This window comes from Orcinus orca, chromosome 6 (genome assembly GCF_937001465.1).
Source record: "Orcinus orca chromosome 6, mOrcOrc1.1, whole genome shotgun sequence".
NCBI lineage: Eukaryota > Metazoa > Chordata > Mammalia > Artiodactyla > Delphinidae > Orcinus > Orcinus orca.
In genome coordinates, this window is record NC_064564.1 from 115,623,222 (window position 1) to 115,650,378 (window position 27,157).

At 57.7% G+C, this 27,157-nt stretch overlaps 1 protein-coding gene across 1 annotated transcript; it reads left to right on the top strand.

The window, feature by feature from the left end:
- Nucleotides 1-1,908: 1,908 nt before the first annotated feature.
- PLPP7 (phospholipid phosphatase 7 (inactive)) lies at nt 1,909-26,379 on the top strand. The gene is made up of 7 exons (XM_049711427.1): nt 1,909-3,544; nt 3,690-3,761; nt 4,565-4,719; nt 4,837-5,095; nt 5,683-5,904; nt 12,398-12,961; nt 25,066-26,379. The coding sequence occupies exons 5-7, from the start codon at nt 5,901-5,903 to the stop codon at nt 25,428-25,430; spliced, it is 933 nt and encodes a 310-aa protein (XP_049567384.1). The 5' UTR covers nt 1,909-3,544; nt 3,690-3,761; nt 4,565-4,719; nt 4,837-5,095; nt 5,683-5,900; the 3' UTR covers nt 25,431-26,379.
- Nucleotides 26,380-27,157: the final 778 nt, after the last annotated feature.

A 27,157-nucleotide genomic window follows, 5' to 3' on the forward strand; every position in this document is an offset into this window, starting at 1 on the left:
GCTCTCCAATCTCAAATCTCAAGACTGATATCCATAGGATAGAAAATTCACTGAGTAGAGGGGGTTTGCATATCACTACCTCGGGCCTGATTATAAATAAGGATTTTGCTGCATTTCAAGGGCCCTGGGTTCTCTCTTCTTCTGCTAGCAGTGGACAAAAATCACCGATATTCTTTGGGTTAAAAAAAGAAAAGTTTGGAGGTTAATGGATAATCATGTTGTTCAGACATCCAGCCCTTCCTTCTGTGCCTCACACGCGGGGAACGCAGCTCAGAGACGCTCCCTGAAGTCTTGAGGCGAAGAAGGCAAATGCCGGCAGGCACATAAATAAGGAAGGCTCCGTCGCCTGCGCGGTGCCGCCACCCTCGCTGCAGAAGACCGACTTCCTGCCCTTCTGCCTTCCGCACGCGCTCGGGGCACACGCGCCCGGCCGCTCGCCCAGCCCGGCCGAATCAATGGAAGAGCAGTTTCTGTTCAATCCGCCGAGGTCTGGGCGCCCTCGGTGGCTTCCAGGAGGCGAGCGCCCGGCTCCCGCGGGGTCCCCAAGGAGCGCGGCGCGGATCCCCGTCGGCGACCACTCGCGAGCACGCCGCGTCCCCTCGCCGCTGTCACTGTCGCCGTGCGGGGCCCCAGGGCTGCGCTCGGGCCGCCGCCTGGTTCGCCGCGACCGCCGAGGACCTGGTGGGAGGTGGAAGGGACAGGGCGTCAAGGCCCGCCTCAAAGTTGAGCCGAACTTTGCTGCGGGGGGCGCGCGGGGCGGCGACGCGTCTGCGCGGGGCGCGGGCTGCGGAGCTGACGGCGCAGCTCTGTGAGGTCTGCCCGGAGGCGGCGGCCCGCCCCCCCCCCCCCCCGCCCAACCCGTCAGTGGCGGCCGCACGACCGCGCGCACCAGCGAATAATCGCCGCCGGTGACATCTCCGCTGACCCCTCCCGGCCCGTAGGCGGGGTGGGGCGGGGGGCGACTGGCTGGCACTGCAGTGGGCCTCGTGGACTTTCGGGTCCTGGCACTACTCCCACCAACTAGCCGCCGGCGCCCCTTCCCCGAACGGGTCCCTTCGGCCCCCGGGGGGCGCAGTGCCACCCCGCAGGCCGGTCTGATCGGGCGCACGCCCCTTCCCGGGCCGGGGTCCCCCGACTCCCGGAGGGCGCAATGCTCCAGCCCCGCCGCGTCCGGGGCTTCTTGCCCCCCTCGCCAGCCCCAAGCGGCCCCTGATACCCGCGCGTCCGGCGCGCTCGCCGCTGCCGGGAACTTTGGCGCGCACACCCCCACCCGGGCGCCGCCGACTCACCTGCCCCTCGGGCCGCTCCGCGTGCCCGGGCTGCCGCCCTCCGGACGCCCTGAACCCGCCGCGGGCACGTCCTCGGGGCGCCCCCCCACTTCCCCAAGCAGTGTCCTTTAGCTCTACTGGGGTCTGGCGCCGGAGTGGGCGCCCCCGGCCCCCACGTCCTCCTAGCTCGGGGCTGCTTGGGGGTGGCCGGGGGCGGAGGGGTGAGGCTCGGAGCTCTCTCGCCCCCACCCCGCGCGCCTGCTTTATTTTATGATCATTGTGAGCGTGCTGTAGCCGCTCAGCCCCGCCGCCGCGCCGCAGCCGCCTGGCGCGCCCCGCGTTGCCTCGCTCTGCTGCAGCATCGGAAAGGCAACCAGGTCAAACTTTGCAGAAACTCAGCCCCTGCGCCGGCCTGGCCCCGTGTCCGCCCGTAGCCGCCGGCCGGAGCGCAGCGCACGCAAAGACCGCCGCCCGCTCGCCGGCCCCGCGGGGATGCAGGTCCGCAGGCGGCGGCGGCGGCGGCGGCGGCGGCGGCGGCGGCGGCGGCGGCGGCGGCGGCGGCGGCGGCGGCGGCGGCGGCGGGCGGGCGCCGCCTCCTCCTCGCCGCCCGCCCTGCTCTCCACCCTCGCTCCCCGAACACAGCCCGCCTCCCCCTGGTAATCCTCTCTCCCTCTTCCCCCCCTCCCTCTCTCTCTCTCTCTCTGTCTCTCTCTCTCTCTCTCTGTCTCTGTCTCTCTGTCTCTCTCTCTGTCTCTGTCTCTCTGTCTCTCTCTCTGTCTCTGTCTCTCTCTCTCTCTTTTTGCAGCTGCGGGGGGGGGAGCTCAGCCTCTCCTCGCAGAAACGACATTTCCTTTTCGGCTAGCCGCGGGAATTCTGGGTAGTGTAGTTCGGCTTCTGTCTCGGGTCCAGGTGGGCTGCTCCTCGTGCCCTTTGAACTCAGCTGGCTTTCCGGGGCTCAGGGTAGGCGGGAAAGGGTTGCTGTTGCCCTGGCATTCCTGGCCTGGCTGGGTGGAAACAGTGCAGGGCTCTGGAGGTTCCAAGGCTGGGAAGTTTGGGGGTGGGGAGAGAAGTTCTAGGAAAAAGGTCCCCGTGTTTCTTGCTCTGTGCTGGGCTTCTGGGCGCCCTGACAGGTGGTCAGGCCAGTCGATAAGCACTGTACAAGCTTGTGATAAGCACTGTACAAGCTTGATCACTTCATCCACCATCAACCACCCCTGGGTAGGAAGCCTATGGTGTGTACTTCACAGAGCAGGACTCCAAAGCTGGGTGATTCCCAAGACCTGCCCAAGGCCTCCCCCAGATGGGTATCCCAGCCGAGACCTGGGAGATCTGTGTACAGAGGTTCAAAGGGGTTTGACCCTGGATGGGGGAGGAGAGGGGGGATCGCTGTTCACCTCTCTAAGCATCTTCAAGCGAGTAGCCCCACCCACACCTGGTAACTACCCACCGCCACTCGCAAGCCAGAGCATCTTGAGTGCCAGTGAGGGCAGAGATCGGAGGAGCAGAAGGTTATGGCCACTTCGAGGTGTTTTCTCTGAGGGGCGATCAGCCAGCCAAATGACCCATCTGTACCAGCACCAGTTCAGGCCACAGGCAGGAAGTGGCCTGTTGAGGTGGCCACTGCCTCTCGGCCAGCTGCACCCCTGCCCTCGCCCTCAGCCTAATGAGGGGTCATCCCTTTCCAGGTCAGCTAGTAAGTAGTTTATTCCTAGCCCTGCTGACTGAGACCAAGGTGGGGTGGCCTCATGGTCTGCTTACAGCCAGAAGATGGGAAGAGCACGGGTCTCCGAAGGACCCCATGTAAATTTCCATTTCCAGGAAGAAGCCTTCCCTGGCCTCTAACCCACAGCGTCCTCTCCCTGCTGTGAACTCACGGCCTCCACAAAGCATTCTGCCCCTCTTTGACGCACTTCAGCCTTCACATAATTATTATGCTAATAACCTTGGGGGTGTCCATCTCATCTGCCCACACCATCACCCCCGGTTCCTGGAACAGAGAAGACCCCCCTGGCTGGGGTGCCCCCTGAGGGCAGGGACACTGTCCTGGCCACAAGGACGTGAGCGCCCCGTGCACATGTGCTGAGCTGCACCTGCTCATCTGACGTGACAAGAGCAGAGGCCAGAGCCCTACCTGCTCACTAAGCGGCCAGGCCAGAGGGGATTTCCTGGAGTCCTCGATGCCTGTTGGAAGTGAGGTGACACCCTGCAGCCCTGGGCTTGGTTGGCCTGGGTTTGTGATGATGATAAAGCGCTCACTGTGTGGTCTGCACTGCTGAGTGAGCATTGTCTCCGCTATCCTCCTTGACCCCAGGAGGAGGGCTGGACAGAGAGACCCAGGGGTCACGTGACAGTGGCTTTCCGGAGTCTTGGACGCACACTCAGATCTGGCCAAGTTCAAAGCCCACTTATTTCCTCCTCCAGGCACGCCGCCCTTGCCTGGGGGCCAGCCCCTCCGAGCCCGGATGGAAGTGACGTTAGAAAGCCCTGTGTCCGGTAAGTCCCACCAGAAGACTGCTTGGGTGCCCACGGGGTGAGCAAAATAGAAAACCCCTGTCCCTCGGCCCCAGAGCTGTCTCCTCCGCTACGTCACCTCCTATGCAGTACTTCGTCCTGGGCTGGTTCGAGGGCCAGTTCTGCAGAGGGAGGGCCCAGGCGGCGTCTTTTTGCCAGGCTCTGAGCTGAGGATGGGACCCCCCGGGGCCAGCTCTGACGGACGGAGGGTCTGAAAGGGCTTGGCCCACGCCAGCATCCCCTGTCCTGGCTCCCCACTGGCCCTCCAAGGTTCCAGCTGCTCCCCCAGCTCTCAGCCCCTCCAGCCCTCCTGCAGCCCTGCTTCCTGCTCAGCGTTTTCTGGAGTCTGTGGGTGTTGGGCACAGACCCACGGCTGTCTCAGCATATGTGAAGGCCCGTGATACAGCCACACGAGAGGGAAGCGCTGGCGTCTGCAGAACCAAGGAAGGGGACATCTGTTTGTGATGTGCCCAACACCACGGGGACACCCGCACGGCCCCCCAAACCTCTCCCCCTCCCTCAGACCTCAGTCTCCCCAGCCTCCTCTGCCTTGATGTCACCAGTGAATGGGAAGGAGCAGGGCTCTGGAGGCTCAGCCGCCACCCTCCTCGGGGATGGTGAACCCCCCGGTGTGGCAACTTGGGGGTGCGAAGTGCTGTCGGTGGGAAGACAAGGTCCCTCAGTTCCCAGCATGTTGGCCCGGAAAGGCCGTGAAAACCCGAAGTCACACAGCAAACCAGAGGAAGAAACAACCTGACCTCACCCAGCTGGGTTTTAACACGCAGCCCCAGTGAGTCCAGAGTCCTCCCAGGTCAGCAGAAAGAGCCGGATGCAGGGTCTCCTCACTGAGCATCGCTGCGGCAGGGCCTTTGCATGCATCACCTTCGTGGCTCTCCACGAGGACCCCGTGAGCCAGTCCCGTTACCATCCCATTCCACAGGTGAGGATACTGAGGCCTGGTGAAGAGGGTGGTGTGGATGGAACCCGCCCCCTGGCTCTGAGACCTGGAGGCCGGAGGATTTGATATAGCAGGCGCTCTCACCAGCGTTCCCTGCAGTTGTAGGGACCAAGATCTCAGGGCCACAGCTGATCCTCCAAGAGCTCTCAGCCTTCAAGGGTGCAGTCATCAGGAGACCGGAAAGGCACTTCTCAGGTGGGAAAATCCCTTTGTTCTGCAGATGCAAATGCTATGTGCTGGGATTCTGTTGCCCTGGGAGACAGGGTTATCTCCTTAACTGTTTAGGACCAGGCCGGAAGCCAATGGTGAGGCTTGAAATGTCCGCCTGGGAGACGCGGGGGCAGGGTTGGAGGGCCAGGTAGGTGGCTGGAGGGGATGGTGCATCAAGAGGCAAGGAGGGGCTTCCCTGGTGGCGCAGTGGTTGGGAGTCCGCCTGCCGATGCAGGGGACACGATCCCACGTGCCACGGAGCAGCTGGGCCCGTGAGCCATGGCCGCTGAGCCTGCGCGTCCGGAGCCTGTGCTCCACAATGGGAGAGGCCACAGCAGTGAGAGGCCCGCGTACCGCAAAAAAAAAAAAAAAAAAGAGGCAAGGAGGCTGCAGGGCCCACCTGGCACCACTGAGGCACCTCACCTCTGCAGAGAGTGGGCTCAGCCTGGCCGAGCTAGCACATCCAGGATCTCCGAGAGGGCTGGTCCCACAGCCTCCCTACAGATGGGGAACACGGGCCGGCAGGGTCATACAGGGAGGGCTCCAGAACTAGATTCCAGGTCTCCTGGCCCCCAGGTCCCTGATAAGCTCACTGTCCACAGAGGAGCAGAGGTGTGGTATGGGGCCCTGCGCAAAACCAGTGCCTGGGGTGGCCACATTCTTGTAGGTCGTGTTAGGTTTGGGACTGACCAGCTGGCCTCCCCACCACCTCACGCCCGTGCATTCCTTCCCCAGTATTGACTGGGCACCTGGGCTGGCCGCTCAGAGACACGAGGGAACACAGCCAGGGCCTGGACACACAGGAGGCATGGTCTTCTCAGCACTCACATCCCTGTGGGCCAGAGAGATGCCAAGGGATAACTCCGAGAATGATGAACGGAGATGTTAATTAACACGAATAATAAATGGGTACAACTTCATGCTCAAAACGATTGCTATAAATCAGGACGTAGATGGGTAAGTTGTTTTGATGTGTGTGTGTCCAGTACTGAGCTTGGGGAGGGGAGGGTGTGAGGGGTGTGACGGTGTGTGAGGCAGTTAGAGTGTGTTGGTGAACGTGTGTGTAGATGAGTGTGTGATGATGTGAGTGTGTGTGACAGTGTGAGTTTGTGCGTGTCTGTGTGTGAGGGTACATGCAGCAGTTGTGTGTGACTGCTTGGGGGTGGTGGTGTCTATGTGTCTGGGAAGGTGTATGTACGTGTGTCCATGTGGGTGTGTGTATGAGGTGTGTAATGGTGTGAGTGACCACAAGTGGTGTGGGTGTAGATGAGGGAGTGTGTGTATATTGTGTATGGCAGTGTGTGCCTTGTGTGACGGTGTATGTGAGAGTGTGTGTGAGTACAGAAGGACACGTTTGTGTTCTGGTTGTGCGAGTGCATGTCTGTGTGAGTGTGCCCGATGGTGCGTGTTCACGTGTGTCTGTGAGGTTGGATGCGAGCGCGTGTGTCTGTGGGTGAGAGTGTGTGTCCGTGCAGATGTATGGATGTGTGTGTGATTGTGAGTGGAGGTGAGCACGTTTGTGGGTGTGAGTGGGTGGGATGTAGGAGCGTGTGTGAGTGTGCATGTCTGTGCACGCGGGTGTGTTGGATGTTATTTTGGGGCTGGAGGGGATCGTTAATGTGCCTGGGGGATGGAGATCCAGGGCCAAATCGGGGTCAGGACGGGCGGGGGAGGGGTTGCTTCTCTCAGCCTGGCTCACAAGGGCGGTCCCTCTGGCCCCGCTTCCCCGTCGGAGCCACAGTTCTGAGCGAGAAACGCCTGCTCCTCCCGGGACGGCCTCTTGAACGCACCACCGTCCCCCCAGGCGAGGAGCGGAGGCTCAGCGGCGCCCCGGGTCCGGCGGCGGCGGGGGCAGTGAGAGCAGGTGCCCGCCCTCCCGCCGCCCACCCCGGTCACCTGGCGCCGCCCCCGCGCCGCCCGCAGCATCCTCGGGCCCCCCATCACTGTCCCGCGCGCCGCAGATGCGGGAGGACGCGGGCGCCGCGCTCCGGCGGGGCCCCCCGCGCGCCCCGCCGCCCGGGCAGAACGGGGACGGAGGCGGCGTCAGCAGGCTGGGTGCGGCCCGGGATCGGGTGCGGCGCTGGGAGTTCTCCAAGGTGCTAAAATAAACCCAGAGAAGGATCAGGTTTCCCGACCGAAATAACCCAGGAGCGGCCTTAGAAATGCGAACTGACAAAGCGATCCGGGGCGGGAGCCGGCGGGGTGGGGAGGCGGTGACGAAAAATGCTTTTCTCAGGGCTGCTTCGCCGTCCTGGCAGGGACCCCCCGCCGCTGCCCCTCCCTGCTCTCCCCTCCAGCTGTGCATCTCCCCAGAGTGGAGCTTCACACCCCTTCCCCTCCTGTTTTGGGGTCATTACCCCAAATAACCCGACTCCTCTTGGCCATCGTCTTTGATGGCAAGGTTTGTAGTAGATCAGAGTCCAGCCTTCAGAATCAGACAGCCATTCATTCAATACATATTTATTGAATGCCTGCTAGGTGCCACGCGCTCCTTGGGCACCTTGCCCCATAAAGGAACAGATAGACAACAGACCCTGCCTCGTGGGCTGACACTCTGCTAGGAGGACACAGACGCTGGGCACACACAGAATAAATAAGTGTATGGCATGTGAGAAAAGAAACTGGCCAAGGAAAAAGGAAAAGAGAGGGAGAGGGGAAGGGGGGTTGGGGTGATGTCTGAATCCCGGGGTACCTCGCTGGCTGACTCCGTGGTCCAGAGAGAATCCCTTAACCTCTGAGCTTTGGTGTTCTCACGTGTACCACGGGGACTAAGAGCCTGTTTATGAAGTTGCAGGGACTGTTGAGACACACGTATCTCTGAGTCTGGCACGGAGCCGTGTGAAGTACAAATTAATGATGAATATGCTCAGTAGTAGTCAGCCTATCTTAAACATTTAAAGACCACAAATAACAAGTGACTACAGTGTCCAAGTGGCTCTAGGTCCCAGGATGCTGCCAGAAAACCTCTCCTGCTTTCAGGTGACAGGCAGTGTATCCAAATGCTTGGGGCAAGGGCTTTGGACTGAGGCCTGAGTCACTTCACTGCATACCACACCCCTCTCTCAACAATGGACAGTGCTACAATAGGGAGGTGATGTGGACCTAGGGCCAGGTGGGGCAGTGATTCAGGGCAGGCCAGGTGGTCTGCACGCGTGGGGCCACCTCAGAGCCATCTTTGGACTTCCCACTGGTCCTTGCATGCGGAGAGGGCCTGACACACAGCAGACCTCAAAAAGTATTCCAGGGATCTCCAGTGGTCCGGTGGTTAAGACTCAGTGCAGGGGGCGTGGGTTCGATCCCTGGTCGGGGAAATAAGACCCCACGTGCTGCATGGCCAATAAATAAATAAAAATAATGTTTTTAAAAAAGTGTTCCAGGAGTGAGTGAGCGAATGAGTGAGTGAAAGATGAGGTCAAGCAGACAGGGAACGGAGAAGCTGTGGGATACCTGGCCAGGAAGACAGCCCACAGGCTCAGAGTTACAGGGACCAGCCAGCCCACATCCTAACTCTGGCCTTGCCTGACCAGCTCTGGGGCCTCACAGGTGATGTCACCACTCTAACCTTCTCTTCTTCAACTCTAACAAACCCAGGAAACGTGTGGTTAGACTTGCCATGTTGGCTGGAAGTGTCTCCGACCCTGTGCTGCTCTTCCAGGTCTGAGCGCTGCAGTAGGTAGCTCAGGATGACCCACTGGACTTCATGGGGTTGCATCTGAACACACTTTTATTTGGTACTTGCCACTTTAACCACTTATTTATCTCCTGCTTTAGTGCACAGGGGTGTATATAGAAGGATAGCTAGGCCATAATAGTTTCAAATAGTCACAAAATGCAAACAACCTACATGTCTAATAATAGGGAATGGCTTACATAAAGGATGGCCCATCCACATGACAAAATGCCAAGGAGCCATCAAAAAATGATGGGTTGTCATGGAGACATTGCCAGGTTTATATATACATTTTTTGTTTATTTATTTTTGGCTGCATTGAGTCTCTTTTTTTCTTTTTCATAAATTTATTTATTTTATTTATTTATTTTTGGCTGCGTTGCGTCTTCATTGCTGCACGCAGGCTTTCTCTAGTGGCGGCGAGCGGGGGCTACTCTTCGTTGTGGTGCGTGGGCTTCTCATTGTGGTGGCTTCTCTTGTTGCAGAGCACGGGCTCTAGGCACATGGGCTTCAGTAGTTGTGGCTCACGGGCTCTAGAGCGCAGGCTCAGTAGTTGTGGCGCACGGGCTTAGTTGCTCCCCAGCATGTGGGGTCTTCCAGGACCAGGGATCGAACCCATGTCCCCTGCATTGGCAGGCAGATTCTTAACCACTGCGCCACCAGGGAAGTCCCAGCAGGTTTATATTGTTAAGTGAAAAGGGGAGGTTATTTTTTAAAGGATATATAATACAATCATATTTTAAAAGCATATATCTTTATATATATAATATATATAGGTATAGTTTGTTTAATAGATATTCTTTCTGATCATTAAAGTAATACTTGGTTGTCATAAAACATTTCAATCATTGGAAATGAGACAAGTGAGAATCCCTTTATAACCTGACCACCCTCATGTTAACAGTGGTGGTCTCCAGGCAGTAGGATTATATCTAGATCATCTGTATTTATTGAATTTATTGCAGTAAGACCATAACATTTTGACAGTAGGAAAAAAATAAGGCTATCGGTAAAAGTATATTGTTTTATAAACTGGCTAGCTATTTCACGGGTGTTTATCCTATCTCCCCAACTAAACTGCAGGAAGAGATCAATGAAAGCATCAATTCAATGAATGAATGAATTCTAAGACTCTTGAGAAGTGGAACTGTGTGGACTATGGTAGGTGCTCATAAAGGGATGGTGCCTGCTTCTCAGCTGTCTGAGAGTGTGAACAAGGTCACCCTAACTTACAGATGGAGGAGAAGGTCTCAGTCTGAGTGAGTGGCTCTCACCAGCCCCCTGAGGGGGAAACAGAGGCCAGGAGTGCTAGCAGCACTTGCCTGCAGTCACTAAGGTAGAGGTTGCTGAGGGGTTTGAACCCAGGGTTGTCCCAGCCCAGAGCCCACTTTTCACCACTCTAGGCCAAAGTCCAGTCAGACTCCATGGCCCTCCCCAGCATGGAGCCCATTGTAGCCCTCAGAACCTGCCAGCAGCTCTTTCCAGGCCAAAGTGCTGACACAGGCCTCTGGGTATTAATAGCCCCTTTCTGGGCTGGGCTCCTCCTCCCCTCCTGAGGTCAGCCCAGGTCATGGGCCCCACCCAGGGAGAGTGGGGTGAGTGCCCTGGTGGACAGCTAAGTGGGCACATCCAGGTCCCTGTGGTCTGAGGCATCTGAGTCTGGAGGCCCTTGTATCCCACCCCAGGGACTTCTTGGGAGTTGGGCCTCACCTCTTTTGGGTCTCACCCCTCTGAGCCTCAGCTTCCTTGTCTGTAAAGTGGGGATGATGTCCTGACTTCACAGGAAGGTTGGTTATATGGTGTCAATAAACTAAAGCAAATAGAGAGCACAGTACACTGCCCACTACCCATGCATTCTGTGCACATCTTCATGTGCATCTGTCCAGGGTCCAGGATGAGACAGCACAGGTCATTTTGGCCACACCCAAGAGGGAGGGATGTGACACAGCCTGGGACGTCCCTCTCTGTGGGTGCGTGTTCTTAGGGGAACACTCTGCAAGAGAGGTGCCGGGGAGTCCACGAGGAGCCCCAGACTGAGGGTTCTTGGTGTCTGGCTTCCCAGCCAGGTACAGAGTGGGGGCCAGACCTTGGGGGTGAGTCCTTCTGAAGGGGGCGCTCAGAGGGAGAGAGGACTTTGCCTTGTTCGTTAAACAGGACCAATTCCTAACCCACAGGCTTGAAGGCTCACTATGAGGCAGGGACCCTTCTCAGCAGTTTACAAACATCAGCTCATTGACTTCACAACAGCTCTTGGAAGGTGGGCACTAGTGTCCCCATGTTACAAGAGGAGAAAACGAGGCCCAGAGAGGCCAAGTGACCTGCTTGAGTTCCCACAGCTAGTTGGTGGCAGAGCCCCAGGTTATTCCTCATCTGTCTGACTCTGGAGACCCCAGGCTGGTGCCCGGTGACCACAGAGCACTCACTCCCACCCCAGGCAGCTTCCTGTCCTTGGGAGGCTCTGGCCCTGGTCCCTGGGAGGCTGTGGGGGTGGGCCTGGGGCTTCACGGGGGTCTCCACGCTTGGAAGGACTCCCGCCTTCATCCCCGCTGGGCAGACAGGCCTTGGGTGCCGCGAATCATGAGACCAGGGCGTTCACCCCTGACTCTGCTGCTTGCCCTAAACCAGTGGCTTCCCCTTGAGGCCTGCAGTCAGGGAGGCCAGACTCAACCCCAAACCCTCGGCTGGGCCCTCGTGGTCTGCCCCTCTCTGGGTCTGCAGCCTCTCTTGCCCCCTCGGTCCATGTACTGCCACACGGGCCCCCAGACCTCGCAGGAGGGCAGGAGGTAGGCTTTCCCTCGCCCAGGGCCTCTCACCTGCCTTTCCTTCCGGGGGAAAGCCCTCCACAACTCCCAGGCCAGGCCCAGAGCCCTGTTCTATGATCCTGCAACACATCTGCACGCTTGCAATTATTCACACGTGTCATTCGTTTAATCCCCTCTGAACTGTGAGCTTCCTGGGGACGGGGACGCATGCGATGTGTTCCACTCGCTGCAGTGTTCCAGGCACCTAGCACAGGTCCAGGAGCTCGGGAACTAGTTACGGGGTTGCCTGAAGCTGCTTTAAGTGATCCTGTCCTTCGCAAAGCTTCCGGGCAGTGGAGGCCACCTCCGAGGGGCAGATCCATTACCAACCAATTAATTACCCCTCCCTCTAATGGAAATCGAATCTTACAGATTGCCCTTTGATTGAATGGTCATGCCCTGAGGCCCGATTCAAGACTGATTGAAAATAGAAAAGCCCAGCCTGCCAGCTTAATGAAATGCTGTCACAGAGGGGAGGGGCTGGGCCCAGCCCCAGTGGACCCAGGGTGATGCTTTCAGTGACGTCATTCACTCCATCTGGTGTCCGGAGAGGCCTTTGGCCTGGACTCCACCGTCTAGTCCATGGGACCAGGTCCAAGCTGTCCAGGCCAGTGGGTCAGGCGGGCCTGGCTCACAGGGGTCTGGCCTGCTCAGAGGGAAGCTGGTCAAAGCAGGGCTGAGTCGGGGGCCGCCATCTAGGCCTCTGGCCTGGGGCACAGCCGAGGCCAGAGCAGCAGGAGGACTACATTTCCCAGAGTCCCCCAAACCCCGGGAGCGAGCCATTGGAAGATTTAAATAGCCCAGGCCCGAGGCAGCCGGGCTGCAGCTGTGGACGTGTCCACCTCCTGGGTGGCTCCATTGGCGCTGGCCCGCACTGGGGGGCTCGATTGGCTGCCCAGCTGGCACTGACATTCCCTGGGAGCCTGGTGGCAGCCGGAGGTAAGGAGCCATGTGCAGTCCCGCACTCTATATTTAACAGCTGCCGCAGAGCAGGAGGGGAGGCCGGGAGCAACGGAGGCTCCAGGCTTCCGTCTTTGGAGAGAAGGGCCTCACAGCCAGGCTGGCACCGGCCCTCGCTGGGTGACTGTCACCATGCCTGCCTCCCAGAGCCGGGCCCGGGCCCGGGACCGCAACAACGTCCTCAACCGGGCCGAGTTCCTGTCCCTGAACCAGCCCCCGAAGGGGGCGCCGGAGCCCCGCAGCTCGGGCAGGAAGGCCTCGGGCCCCTCGGCACAGCCCTCGTGCCCTGGCGATGGGGCCCGCGAGCGGCGCCAGTCTCAGCAGCTGCCCGAGGAGGACTGCATGCAGCTGAACCCCTCCTTCAAGGGCATCGCCTTCAACTCCCTGCTGGCCATTGACATCTGCATGTCCAAGCGCCTGGGGGTGTGCGCCGGCCGGGCTGCGTCCTGGGCCAGCGCCCGCTCCATGGTCAAGCTCATTGGCATCACAGGCCACGGCATCCCCTGGATCGGGGGTACCATCCTCTGCCTGGTGAAAAGCAGCACGCTGGCCGGCCAGGAGGTGCTCATGAACCTACTTCTGGGTGAGTGTGCCCGCCGTCCACCACCCACCCCGCCAGGCCCGGGGAGGGAGCCCACCCCAGCAGGACCAGCGGGGCCCTCAGAAACCGACTGGAACAATTTAATGAGGTTAGGCAGGGAGGGTGCCCCAGAAACAGGCAAGCCTCCGGCTTGGGGAAGAGAGAGCTGAGGATGCCCAGATGACAGCCCCCTGCAAAGTGAGGGCCTTGAGAATGCGGGGCCCCAGCGGGAACTTCTAAGGAAGGGCCCTGCTCTGGGGAAGGAGTAGCTTGAACCGCCGCCCCAGAAGCAGCTTGAACAGGGGTGCTGGAGGCCGTGACCTCGAGGGAAGTGGCCAGGAGTCTGGCGGGTGCTCTGCAGTGAGGTGTCTAACCCTGTAACACCCCATCCCATAGGCTGGGGTCCTTGAGTTCCTAGGCTTCTTGCAGGCAGCACTTGTGAGCTGCTCCCATCAACCCGCTGCTTGGCTCAGGGACCCTGCAAGCCGCCCAGGATCCTCCCACAGGGCCTGGGGGTGCAGGGGTCCAGTCTGGGGCTCCCACCCACTCATGGCCTTCTGGAGTCCTTACGTACCGCTTCCCTGGGTGAGTCGCTGGAGGAGAGGAGGGCCTGGTGAGCTTTGGTTTGTTTTTGCAAAGTCTTCGTCACCAGCGTCTTTCAGTTGAGCTCTGCCCTGTGCCAGGTGCCACGTGGGCGCCATGTGGAAAGCAGGCCTTCCCCTCTCTCCAGGAGGTGATGCCCAGCCCCCATGCGGCCCACCCTCTAGCCACCTCCAGATCCCCCAGGTGCTCGGGGACCCAATGCTGCCACCCTCCACGGTGGGCCATGTGGATCTCCTGGCCCTTCCCAGCACAGCCACGATCTGGGGCACAAGTCGGGGGCGGGGGGAATGGCTCAGGCTAAGCAAACACTGACAAGGGGTCCCACTTCCAAAGGGGTGTGTGTTGGGCCACTGAGAACTGCCATCCCAGGGGAAGTTGCAATACAGTGTGGCTCCCCACTCAGGTCTCAGAGCATCTGGGGTGGACACTCTGTGGGTGGGATGTAGGGAGGGGAGAACAGCAGTTGCTCGTGCAGGAGATGGCTGGGTCTGGTACCATCTTGTTCTTATTCCTAAATGGTTTACATTACTTGTTACTATGCCAAACAGTCCCATGGGACTGGTGCTATTACCATGCCCACTTTACAGATTAGGAAACTGAGGCTCCTGTAAATAAAGCAACCTGACCAGAGCTTCAGAGCGGGAGATTTGCACCAGGTCTGAAGATCTGCACCTAACATCCAGGCCTGTGCTCTTTTCAGGCAACGTGCCCTGGGCTTGGGACAGAGGGACAGAGCAAGGTGGCCCAGGTGCTGGGCCGGGTGTTTGCGGGGGGCACAACCCTGGTCTCATTACCCACAGTTTCCCCGGTGCCCGCTGCAGCCTGACACAGAGCAGTAGCTCAAGAAAACTTGTGTTGGGGGTCAGGTGTCCAAGGATGGGGGTGGGAAAGCATCCTTGAGCCACCCCTCAAACCTGCTCCCTAGACCTTGTCTGCACATTCCTTCCGCGTAAGATGATGGAGGTGGTGAAGCTGTGTTCATAATTTGCTCAGCGCTTACTCCGGGCCCGGTTTTGCATAAACCACATCATCACTCCTACAGGGAGATGATTTGTCCACAGCCACGTAGCTAGTCATTGATGGGGCCAGGACTAGAGCTGGGAACAACTCTTAACATCTTAACAGTTTGTTGAGATGCGGCTTCTGACTCTTTCCAGCAACCAGATTCTGAGGACACAAAGGAGTTTGCTTCATAGGGTGAAGAGCAAAGTTCGAGTTGCCTCCCTTCTTGAATAAGAAGGACAGTCATTTCTAAGTTTTTAAAATCATCATGTATTGAGCTTCACTATGTACCAAGTACTATGCCCTGAATGTCCTGTATTTCATGATTTTAAAATCTTTTTAATACCGTGTAATGTAAATATTAATACACCCACTTCACAGAGTTAACTGAGGCTCAGAGGGGTCAAGGGACTTGCCCGCCCCCACGTGCCCGTAAGTGGTAGATCTGGGAAGCAAATCCAAGTCCTCCAGGCTGCAAACCCCTTGCCCCCCACCGCCCTCGCCATCCGTCTGCGGGTCGGGCTTACCACGCAGTCCATGCTGAAGCTTGTGAGTAGCGAGGAGGCGCCTGGGAAGAGTTTTCTCTTTTACCAGCACCTTTGCTGGCGCATCCAGGTACCGACATGACAGAGAGACAAGAGCCCGGCACAGAGCAGCTGCTCAGAATGGACAGGGTGGTCTGTGGGCCTGGGGCATCTCGTGGGGATGTGGACCCTGTAAACTGCAGCAGATAGCCAAGGCGGGTTAATCCCACAGCTCTGACCTGACCCGCCAAGAAGAGCTGCCCGCTCCACTCTCTGCCCAGGGAAGAAAGACCATCCGTGGAGCACAAACTGTGCACAGATCTGTCTTTGCTTTCGTCTTTGGGGGCCTGGGCGGCCTTTCAATCCTGGAGCTCTGAGGTTGGAATGGACTTTGTCCGGGTCCTCACTCTGACCCTTACTCGATCTGCTCAAGTCCGTTCCCATCCCCGAGCTTCAGTTTCCTCATCTGTACATGGGGCTTCAGGACTGTGGTGGGGATTCAAGGGGAGCTGGTGAAGCCCTTAGCACAGTGGGTGGCAGGCAGACCTGGAAGCTTCAGGGCCCTGAGGGATGAGGGGGCCCTGCCTGGTCCCGCCCGCCCTGCTCTGAGCACCAGGGCACCCAGCAGAGTCCTGAGGGCAGAGCCCTTCCCCTCTACAATTGGCACTTGGGCTCTCCTTGGCCCCAAAGCGGAAAACTCAGGAGCCTCGGGAAATGGAGCTCCAGACACCGGACCCGGGAAGAGTCCCAGCTGGGCCGGGAGGAAGTTCTCTGCTCTGGTCCCTGCGTTCCTCCCCAAGAGTGTGCGGTGCTGCCTAGACTGGAAACGTCAAAGCCAGAAGGGATCTTGGCAGCTGGCACAAGCTTGGCTCCAGAGTTGGCCGGACCTGGGTGCAAATCCTGGCCCAGCTGTGGGAACCGGGGCAAATGACTTTGCCTCTCTGAGTCTCATTTTCCTCATCTGTCTAGTGGGCTGCTGGGACACTTCCCTGAAGCATTACACGAAAGTGCATGGCTCATACGAATGCCAGTTGATGCTTGGGCATCAGTGATCACCATCCTCATCGCCATTGCCAGCATCAAAAGAAGTCCCAGGTCCAGGGTCCCTCCAGGTCCCCTCCAAGATCTAGACACCTGTGAGATGACCTGATCCCCTCCTTTGTCCTTCCCCTGCAACACCCGACTTGATGATCCCAAAGGGGGCCAGGTGACAGGGGACCCAGGCCATCCCCATTCACCAAGCCCACCCTGGTTCCCCCATGGGCCTGTCCTTGGTGGAAAATGGCTTCCATGTCTTATTTCCATGATCTATAAAAGAATCTTTATTGAAATGTCCCTGATTATAAAAACTATACATTCTTTTTTTTTCTATGTCATTTTTTAAATTTTGGTTAAATAGACATAACATAAAACTTACCATTTTAACCATTTTTAAGTGTATACTAGCATTAAGTACATTCACATTGCCAGAACTTTTCCATCTTCCCAAACTGAAACTCGGCTCCCATTAAACACTAAATCCCCATCCCTCTCCCCACAGCCCCCAACACCCACCATTCTGCTTTCTGTTTCTATGACTCTGACGAGTCTAGGGACCTCATATCAATAGCATTATACAGTATTTGTCTTTTTTTTTTTTTTTTTTTTGCGGTACGCGGGCCTCTCACTGCCGTGGCCTCTCCCATTGTGGAGCACAGGCTCCGGACGCGCAGGCTCAGCGGCCATGGCTCACGGGCCCAGCCGCTCCGTGGCATGTGGGATCTTCCCAGACCGGGGCACGAACCCGTGTCCCCTGCATCGGCAGGCGGACTCCCAACCACTGCGCCACCAGGGAAGCCCCCAGTATTTGTCTTTTAATATCTGACTTATTTCGCTTAGCAGCCTGTCCTCAAGGTTCATCCGTGTCGTAGCAGGTGTCAGCATCTCCTTCTTTTTTAAGGCTGCATGATACTCCATGGTATGGACAGACCACATTTTGTTTATCCATCATCTACCTTCTGGCTATTGTGAATAATGCTGCTATGAACATGGGGGTACAAATATCTGTTCAAGTCCGTGCTCTCACTTCTTTTGGGTATAGAAGCAGGATGGAATTGCTGGATCCTATGTTTAATTTTTTGAGGAACCCCCAGACTATCTCCCACAGCAGCTACACCATTTTACATTCCCACCAGCAGTGCAAAAGGGCTCCGGTTTCTCCACAAGTGTTCTTTGCCAGCACTTTTCTTTTTATATAACAGCCATCCTGGTGGGTGTGAAAAGTGGCATCTCGTTGTGGTTTTGATTTGTGCTTCCTTAATGAGGAGTGGTGTTGAGCACCTTTTCACTGCACTTCCTCACGGTAAGGAAAATTCAGACGACGACAGGTGATGAAGAAAGTGACTGCTTCCCTTAAGCCCTTTCCCCAGGAATAACCTCCGTTGCAGTTTGGGTCATGGGTCTCCGGATTTTTCTCTGCGCCCAAACTAGCATATCATATGCTTCTAAAATGACCTCCTGTGGCGTTTTGCCCAGCTTGGCCTCATTCTCATGGCCCTACTGGGCCTTCTGGGCTATGAACCTCCCATCTCGGCCCCACTCCTCCCTTCACACCAAGCACGAGGGGTTCAGAAACCAGAACCTGCACCCTCAGCCTGGCAGCGCCGCCCCCACCCGCCCCAAGCATCTCACAGCATCCCCTCCCCCCCGGCCCTTGCTCACCCACCCTCCATATAATCTGTCGTGTCAGCTGTCTCATCCCAGCCCACCGGCCCCTGCTCTTGGGCACAGCTTAGGTGACAAGCCCTCCAGGAGGTCTGCATAGCCTGTCCCTAGTTGATGGACCTTTAGACTCTGATCCCAAACCTTCACGGTCAGGAGCCCTCCTGCTGGAGACACGAGCGCAGCTCCGCAGAGGTAGGACGCTCTCCACCCTGCCCCCAGCTTCACTTCTCATCATCGCAGCGGGGCTCAGCGAAAGGGTCCCTCCAGGCTAAAATACACATGACATAAAATTCACCATTTTTAAGTGTCCAGTTCAGTGGCATTAAGTACATTCACATCGTTGTGCAATTGTCCCCACCATCTATCTCCAGAATTTCTTTCATCTTCCCCAACTGAAACTCTGCACCCGTTAAACACTAACTCCCCAGCCCCCCTCCCCAGCCTCTGGCAACCTCTAATCTACTTTCTGTCTCTATGAATCTGCCTACTTTAGGGACCTCATAAAAGCAGAATCATGCAATACTTGTCTTTTTGTAAAAATAACTCTTTTTTTTTTTTTTAACTTATTTTATTTATTTTTGGCTGTGTTGGGTCTTCGTTGCTGCGCCCGGTCTTTCTCTAGTTGCAGCGAGTGGGGGCTACTCTTCGTTGCAGTGTGCGGGCTTCTCATTGCAGTGGCTTCTCTTGCGGCAGAGCACGGGCTCTAGGTGCGCGGGCTTCAGTAGTTGTGGCACGCAGGCTCAGTAGTTGTGGTGCACGGGCTTAGTTGCTCTGTGGCATGTGGGATCTTCCTGGACCAGGGCTCGAACCCGTGTCCCCTGCACTGGCAGGCAGATTCTTAACCACTGCGCCACCAAGTAAGCCCAAAATAACTCTTTTTAAATGTGCACAAGTCATGCACCTTCATGCTAAGAAGAATTTTAATGCAGAATTACAGAAAGACACCAAAAATCGCCCTCATCAACCCACCCAGCTAGAAGCGCTGTTAACATTTAGCGTGGTACCTTCCAGACTTTTTTCTCTGTATAAACACATTAACATCTTATTTTAGAAAAACGGCATCGTACTGTAAATCCAGTTTGGTCGTTGGCCTTTTCCACTTAAACCCTGTAGCTATCCTTCGGTGGCTATAAATACACGTCAGCTTCATCATTCGCCCCAGAGTGGCCCCAGAGAGCTCCACCGCAGTTTCTCCCATCTGTCTCCGACTCAAGGGCATTGGGTTGGTTTGGGGTTTTCAGTGTTACAAAAAACGCTGCAGTGGACATCCTTGATGTGGGGCACATCCATAATTACTTCCCAAGGAGATAGTCTTACAGATGGAAGGCCTGAGTCAAGGGAGGCCTGTTGGAAAGACTTCTGAGTCTGAAGCCAGATGCCCTTCAGAAAGTTTAGACCGATTTACAGCACCCCCACAGCACTACCGGGGCTGGTTCCCCAGCTCCTGGAGAGGCCAGAATGGGGGATCAGAGGCCAGAAGAGCTGGGACCCCCTCCTCCCAGCCCCAGCCACTAAGAGGTATCGGCTCTGTCTTTGCTCCTTGCAGGGTCCATAGCTACCCCTCCCCCACCCCTAGCCCAGCCTTATTGCTGCCGAGCTGGTCCCATGGAGCACATCTCAGGGGAAGCAGCTGAGCGTGAGGGGCCATGAGGAGTCGTCCTGGCAGCCCCCCAGCCAGGCTGAGAGAGAATAGTGGCCACCAAGGCAGCACAGCAGGGCCTTGAGAATGGGTGTGCTTCCTACAAGGAGGGTTCAGGCATCTCAGCCCTCTGCTCCGTGAGAGGGGTGGAGAGTGGAGATTATTGGGAGGGAAGGCGTGAGAGGTGATGGGGCCCAGCCCTGCAGCCCAGGCGGCGCTCAGAGTAACTTCTGGAATGATCCCCATTTTATCAACCAAGGGAGAAAGCTCAGCGGGAGAGACGTGCCAAGGTCATGAAATTCACAAGCAGTCGACCTTGAGGCCGGTCTCTGATCCTGGAGCCCAGGTGTGCAGCCTCTGCCCTGAGGCCCAGGGAGGGTAGGTGAGCAGCCCGGGTCACACAGCAAGTCGGGGCAGGTGGCGTGGCTTCGGCCCCTCCTGACTCTGGCCCCTGAGCTTGCTGCCAAGAGGACCTTTCCCCACAGGGGCTCCCTGCCCCCCTCCCATTCCAGGAGGGAATGTAGGTCAGGGAGCTCAACAGGCCGTGTGAGTGGAATTCACGGAGCCTTGAGTGACGGGGCCATTTGCTTCTATTTCTGGGCCCCAGATTATGCGCTGACAGTGTCAGAATCAGAGTCACACGAGGGATGGCCGTGGTGCTGGAGGGGGTGCGAGCAGCCTGCGGGAGTGGGGGGAGGGGCTGTGAGTGGAGCGGCGAGGCCCCGGGGGCCACCAGCTCTGCTGGAGAGCCGTCCCCCCATGGCCTCTTCTACACCCAACTCTCAGAACCAGAGAGCAGCAGTGTGATGTGGGGAGAGGCTGTGGGCGTGCCACACCTTGAAAGGAGCCCCCGTGTTAACGACTGCACATCTTCCCCACCCTCACCGCCCAAGCCACCTGGCACCCTGCCAGCCTGGTTCACCAGCCCCAGGCCTGGCCCTCGCCTGCCATACTCAGGAACCAGCGAGGCCCAAGACCTGCAGCTCAAGTGAATGAATGAACCAAGCACAGGCTGGGCCGGGCCAGCTGGACAGCCAGGCTGACCCGATGGTCCCGAGAGGCCCAGGTCAGTGGGGCCGTCCCCACCTCATTATGGCCACGAGGGACAGAGCCAGCCAGGAATAGCAGATTCCCAAAGGCCCAGATGTGGGGTTCTCAAGTCACGGCACACAGCCAGCCCCAGAAGCTTCTCGAGGGGGCAGGGGAGGGTCCCCCACCCCCCCAGCTTCAGCCACACGGCGGCCTCTTTCATCTGCTCACATACTGAGTCTCTGTGTATCCTTACGTTGGGGAAACATGTTTTGCTGCTAAAACAGTTTGAAAGGTGTGGGTCTTGCTCCTTCTTGGCCTGTGGGTCTTGACAGCCCACGAGGAGCAGTGGGACACCTGGGGAGGCCAAGGTACAAGCCCGCCTTGCCTTCAGACACCACGCGGGAGCGAGGCCCTGAGCATGGCTTCCCCCCTGGGCAGCCCGTGGACGCACGATGCTGCCCCTCCCTTCCGCCTTCCTCCTGAACCCAGCAGCTTTCTCTGGGCACCTCTGCTGTGGTTTACACTCGTCTGGGAAGGCAGATTTAAATCGACAAGAACTTGCCAACTTGCTGAGCCCTGGTTTTCAGCTGAGAAACTTGGGCACCAATTAGATAGATGACCCACACCTCCCAGTGGCTAGTGTCATGGTTTGATCTGCCTTAGGGCCTGATCCTGGCCCCCATTAGCCCGCTCCAGACCCTGGCCCAGGATGCTCTGACTTTCCTCCAGGTGGTGAGGGTCTCGGAATTTGGGCCGCATCATTTTTTTTTTTAATTTTATTTATTTATTTATGGCTGTGTTGGGTCTTCGTTTCTGTGCGAGGGCTTTCTCTAGTTGCGGCGAGCGGGGGCCACTCTTCATCGCGGTGCGCGGGCCTCTCACTGTCGCGGCCTCTCTTGTTGTGGAGCACAAGCTCCAGACGTGCAGGCTCAGTAGTTGTGGCTCACGGGCCTAGTTGCTCCGCGGCATGTGGGATCCTCGCAGACCAGAGCTCGAACCCGTGTCCCCTGCATTGGCAGGCAGATTCTCAACCACTGCGCCACCAGGGAAGCCCTGGGCCACATCATTTTGATGCTGGTGAGACCTCAGAGAAGGAAACCCTCTCACCAATGCCCCTGCTTGATGACACCCAGCCTGCAGGGTCTGAAAGCCTTAAGTTGCTTACCTGGGTCAGGCCAGGCTGGGGCTTAGGAGTAATAACAGCAGCTATGGCATCAAACGCCCCATACCAGGCTGTTCGAAATACTTCGCAGACACTAAGGAGCTCATTTCATCCTGTGATAACCACTGTTACAGGTGGGTAGACGGAGGCTCTGACAGGTGAAGGGACTTGTTCTTAATGAGCAGAGGAACTTGAACCCCCCCCTGTGACTCTGAAACCTGCAAGTTTAACCCCCCACCTGTGAACTGCCTCCTCCCCAGGTGGAGAGAGCCTGTCACAAGGTGAGGGAGGGGCAACTTTCAAAAGCCTGGCCTCCTGCCTGGGCTGCTCCGTCAGCCTCAGGGTCCCTGGGGTCAGGTGCAGCCGCCTCCCTCCAGCTCCCACCTGCCCTGTTGGTCCCTCCCTCCTGCTGGGACTGTGACCGCCCCCCCCCACCCCCCCACGGGCTCCAGATGGCTCCCAGCCTGGGCCTGGCCTCCACCTGGGTCAGCAGCATGCAGGCTGGGAGGCCTGGCTCCCGGGAACCAGTTGCCATGGAAATACGGGGCGGGGTGTGGAACAAGGTTCCCTCCCTCCCTTAGGCTCCTCCCCTCATGGCCTGGCAGCCTTTCCATCCACCATTTCCTGCTTCTGCCCCTTCCCTGGCTGCTCCGGCACATCCCAGGGTGGGCAAACGTCAGCTGGCCCTATGGCTAGTGAGAGGGGCAGGCCCCGGGGAGGCCAGGACTTCAAATCCCAAACCAAGAGCCCAGACTGCGAGCAGCACCCCTGCAGAGGGCAGGAAGAGAGTTCTGCACCGACCAGGGAGCACAGTGTTACCCGGGAGCAGTGTAGACATCCAACGCTGGGACCGTCAGGTAAATAAGCCAGGGCACTTCGGACGCTGCAGCCATGGGTGTCCCGGGGGGTGTGACCCGGCATCTTTCAAAAGCAGGTTACAGAACGTTGTGTGTAGAGCACGTTACAGCTTTTATTAAATCTACGCTCTATAGATGGAGAGAAGGTTCTGGAAAGGTGGCTACCTCTGGGTGGCAGGATTACAGGTGATTTAAAAATCTTATTTTTGTCTTCTATTTTGTAAATTTTCCACAGTGAACATCTATCGTGTCATTTTTTTCCCAAAAGGTTTTTTTTTTTGTTTTTGGGGTTTTTTTTTCATTTCTGAGCAGCAGGGGTTGCAGCAGCAGTTTCGGTATCTCCTGTAAAGTTTCCAGGGAAGTTCCCAGAGCCAGGCTGCACTGAACTGGCATTTGGTCATAATCCTCCCCCCTTCTCTGGCCCTCCTGGTGCGCCAGGCACCCGGGGGGACCACCTCGTCTCGTTTGCTGGGACTTCCCTGTTTTAGCCCTGAACTTCTTATGTCCTAGAAACCCCTGTGTCCCAGGCAAACCCAGGACAGTCAGTCACCCTGTAGGCACTGTGTCAGACCCCGTCTGGGAGGCAGGTGTTTGGGATACCTTGTTACAGGTGAGGGAAGTTAGACGACTTGTCCAAGGTCACAGTCAGGAGGCTCCGAGGCTGGGACTCGAACCCAGGTCTCTGTGGCACTCGCAAGCCCCCACTTTGGCTGACCGGGTGCCACTGTGATCAGCTGGATGAAAGTGGGCCCTTGGCGTGGGCCTTCGTCTAACGGCACAGAGAGGCAGAGCAGCCTCTCCAAGGCCACACAGCGGGGTGGTGGTGAACAGGACGGACAGAGATCCAGTTCTCCCCCAAGCTCCCCAAATGGGAAAGGAGCCCGCCCCTCTGGCTCCGCACCCCAGGCCAGCGACTCAGCTAACATTTGGAGACTGCCGTCCTGTGTCTGGCCCTGGGCATATGCCTACGAACAGAATAGATTTGGCTTGACCCCCCTTCTGTGAAGTGATGGTGGTGGGGAGGAAGTGAGGCGTTAACCCCAAACCTCTCACCACCCAGCGGGTTCCTTAGTTGCGGCTGGGTAAGTGCCATGAGGAGAGCGTGGGCTGTCTGGAGGGCAGGGAAGGTCTCGCTGGGGGTGTGACGTTTAGGCTGAGGCCTGGCAATGACGGAGAAGTCAGAGGGAGGGAAAGGGAAACATCCAGAAAGAAGGAGGAGCAGGCAGGGGTGCTCCAACCCCCAGGGCTTCGTCTCGTCTTCTGTAAAATGAGGACAATATGGTACAGCTGCCATGGAAAAAGGTTTGGTGGCTCCTCAAAAGACTTTACATAGGGAATTCCCTGGCGGTCCAGTGGTTAAGACACGGAGCTTTCGCGGCTGAGGGCCCGGATTCAATTAATTCCTGGTCGGGGAACTGAGGTCCTGCAAGCCACGAGGCGCAGCCAAAAGAAAAAACAAATTATACAAAGTTAACACGTGATGGAGCAATTCCGCCCATAGGGATGTGCCCAAAAGAACGGAAAACGGGTTCTCCACAAATACTCGTACACAGATGTTCATAGCAGCATTATTCACAGCAGCCAATATGTACAGACAACCCAGATTCCATCAGCAGTGAATGGATACGCAAATTGTGGCAGGTCCAGACAATGGAATAATAGTCAGCCATAAAAAAAGGAATGAAGTTTTGATACCTGCTACAACATAGATGGGCCTCAAAAACATTACGGTACGTGAAAGAAGCCTGACGCAAAAGGTCACGTGTTGTCTGATTCCATTTACGTGAAACGTCTAGAAGAGGCAGATCCATAGAAACGGGAAGCAGCCTGGTGGTTGCCAGGGGCTGGGTGAAGGGGGGACAGGGACCACCTGCTTGATGGGAGCTGGGTTTCTTTTTGGAGCTCGATAGAGGTGACGGTTGCACAACATTGTGAATATACTAAATGCCGCTGAACTGTACACTTAAAAATAGTTAATTGTGGGGCTTCCCTGGTGGCGCAGTGGTTGAGAGTCCGCCTGCCGATGCAGGGGACACGGGTTCGTGCCCCGGTCCGGGAGGATCCCACCTGCCGCGGAGCGGCTGGGCCCGTGAGCCATGGCCGCTGAGCCTGCGCGCCCGGAGCCTGTGCTCCGCAACGGGAGAGGCCACAAGAGTGAGAGGCCCGCGTACCGCAAAAAAAAAAAAAAAAAAAAAAAAGTTAATTGTGTGTTATGTGAATTTCAGTTCAACTTAAAAAAGATGGCGATGGTAACACCCTGTTCTGGGAACTGGTGGGGGCTTCAGTGAAGTCCTTTGAGAAAAACCACCAGCCCAGGGCCCCATTTGTCAGGATGAGATCCTCCGACGGGCCCCCAGTGGCCCACAAAACCCCTGATGGCCACTCTCTCATTCAGCACTTTTATCTGTCCGGATATCCCAGGGGAGGGCCTTCCAGGTAGAGGGAACAGCACAAGCAAAGGCCCCGAGGTGGGAACCTGCCCGGAGGCCCGCGTGGTTCAAGTGAAGGAAGCCCGGGCGCAGTGGGGGGAGAGCACGCAGGAGGCGGCGCTGACGGCCTTCGGGGCCTCTCTCTCCTGCCCGCAGCCCTGCTCCTGGACATCATGACGGTGGCTGGCGTGCAGAAGCTCATCAAGCGACGCGGCCCGTTTGAGACGAGCCCCGGCCTCCTGGACTACCTCACCATGGATGTCTACGCCTTCCCCGCCGGCCACGCCAGCCGCGCGGCCATGGTCTCCAAGTTCTTCCTCAGCCACCTGGTGCTGGCGGTGCCCCTGCGCGTCTTGCTGGTGCTCTGGGCCCTCTGCGTGGGCCTGTCCCGGGTCATGATCGGCCGCCACCACATCACCGACGTCCTCTCCGGCTTCGTCATCGGCTACTTCCAGTTCCGCCTGGTCGAGCTGGTCTGGATGTCCTCCAACACCTGTCAGATGCTCATCTCCGCCTGGTGAGCCGTTCATCTGCGGCTCCGGGGCCGGGGGTGGCCCGAGGGGCAGCAGGAGGACATAGGGCTGGCAGGGGAGGGGGGACCAGGCAGCCCCAGCCCATCTCCCCGTGGGCCGGTGGAGGCTGGTGACCTCAGGTGGGCCCACCAGTGACTGGCACGTCCCTCCCATCACGCTGGGTGCCCCCTCCTCCTTCAATCAGACCCTGAGTCCCTCTGTGGACGGGCTGGGGCCCAGCCGTGCGGATAGCCCTGCTCCGCTTCTGCTCTGGAGGTACCAGGTGAGAACCGGGATGGCGGGAGAGGGGCCGAGTCTCATCTTGTCCTTTCACCATCACGACTGTTGAGTTCCTGGCTGTGCCCACCTGACCACAGCACACCGCCCAGCGAAATGCCCACAACCCACCACCCAGCACAGGTGCCATTGCCATTAATGGTCATCGATAGCTTAGGGCAGTGCTTTCCAAAGGGTGCCCCACCAGACACCAGCCTGCAAGACACGTTGGGAAGAGAAATGGTCTTGTGGTCAAATAACTTTGGGAAATGCTACACACTCTGTTGGACATTCACGAGGGCTGGGATTGTCGTAAAGGCAAAAGTCCTGTAGAAGAGCTTCCGTGGAATCTTGTTTAATCCATGTTTCCTAAACTTATCTGACTACAGAACCCTTTTCTCAAGGAACAGCTATTAACGCCCCCCCAGGGAACCGCATTTCCCCAGACGCATTTTGGGAGATGCAGCCCAGGAGCGGAAGGGCCTGAGGCGTGAGCTGGCCTCTCCCAGCGCTGGGCCCCAGAGCCCGGGGAGGCCAGGTGTCTGTGCCACCGCCTGTGGAAAGCCCAGGGCCCATGGGCATCGGTGCCACTTTGGCCCCCAGGGGCCGGACTCCGTGTGACCTAATAGGTCGTTTCCAAGTCAGCCGTTCTGGACGTGCACTTCATGTGACAATACAGATGTGCAAACAGGCCCTCTCCTGTGTGTTTTTTTTTCCTCGTTTGATGCAAGATTCCAGGTGGGAGAGTCCCTGTTAACATGGGGGTGGGGAGTGATTTCTTTACCCCCAGTCAGGCCACGGTGTCAGGTGGTCAGGGGGCAATGGGCTCCTAGGCGTTTCCGGGCTGCCTGGTCCCTTCTCCCTGAGAAGCCCTGCTGGGGCTCCCTCCATCCCCGGGCCCTGCACTGGCCACCCTGCCCAGGGCCTGCGTCGTGATTCGTTTGGAAAAAGCCCTCACTGTGGTGCTGAGGGGCTCTCCCCTGGGGGCCAAGACCCTCTCACTCCCCGCTGACCCAGACCCTGCCCCCAAGGAAGTGGTCGCTACCAGGACAAGTGGGCTCAGGGCGAGGTAGACATTAGCACCGACAGAGGATGGGTTCGTTTCCTGTCTACCATAAGGAGTAACCACAGCCAACCGCGTGGCTTAAAACAACAGGAGTGTGTTCTCTCTCAGTTCTGGAGGTTAGAAGTCCAAATTCAAGGTGTCTGCAGGGCCACGCTGCCTCTGAGACTCTGGGTAGAATCCTTCCCCGCCTCGTCCAGCTTCCGGTGGTGGCCGGCAATCCTGGCTGTGGCCACGTCACTCCAACCTCTGCCTCTGTCGTCACAGGGCATGCTGCCTGCGTCTGTGTCTTCCTCCTCTTTTGTTTTTTTTGGCTACACGGTGCGGCATGTGAGATCTTAGTTCCCCGGCCAGGGATCGAACCCGTGCCCCCTGCGCTGGGAGCACGGAGTCTTAA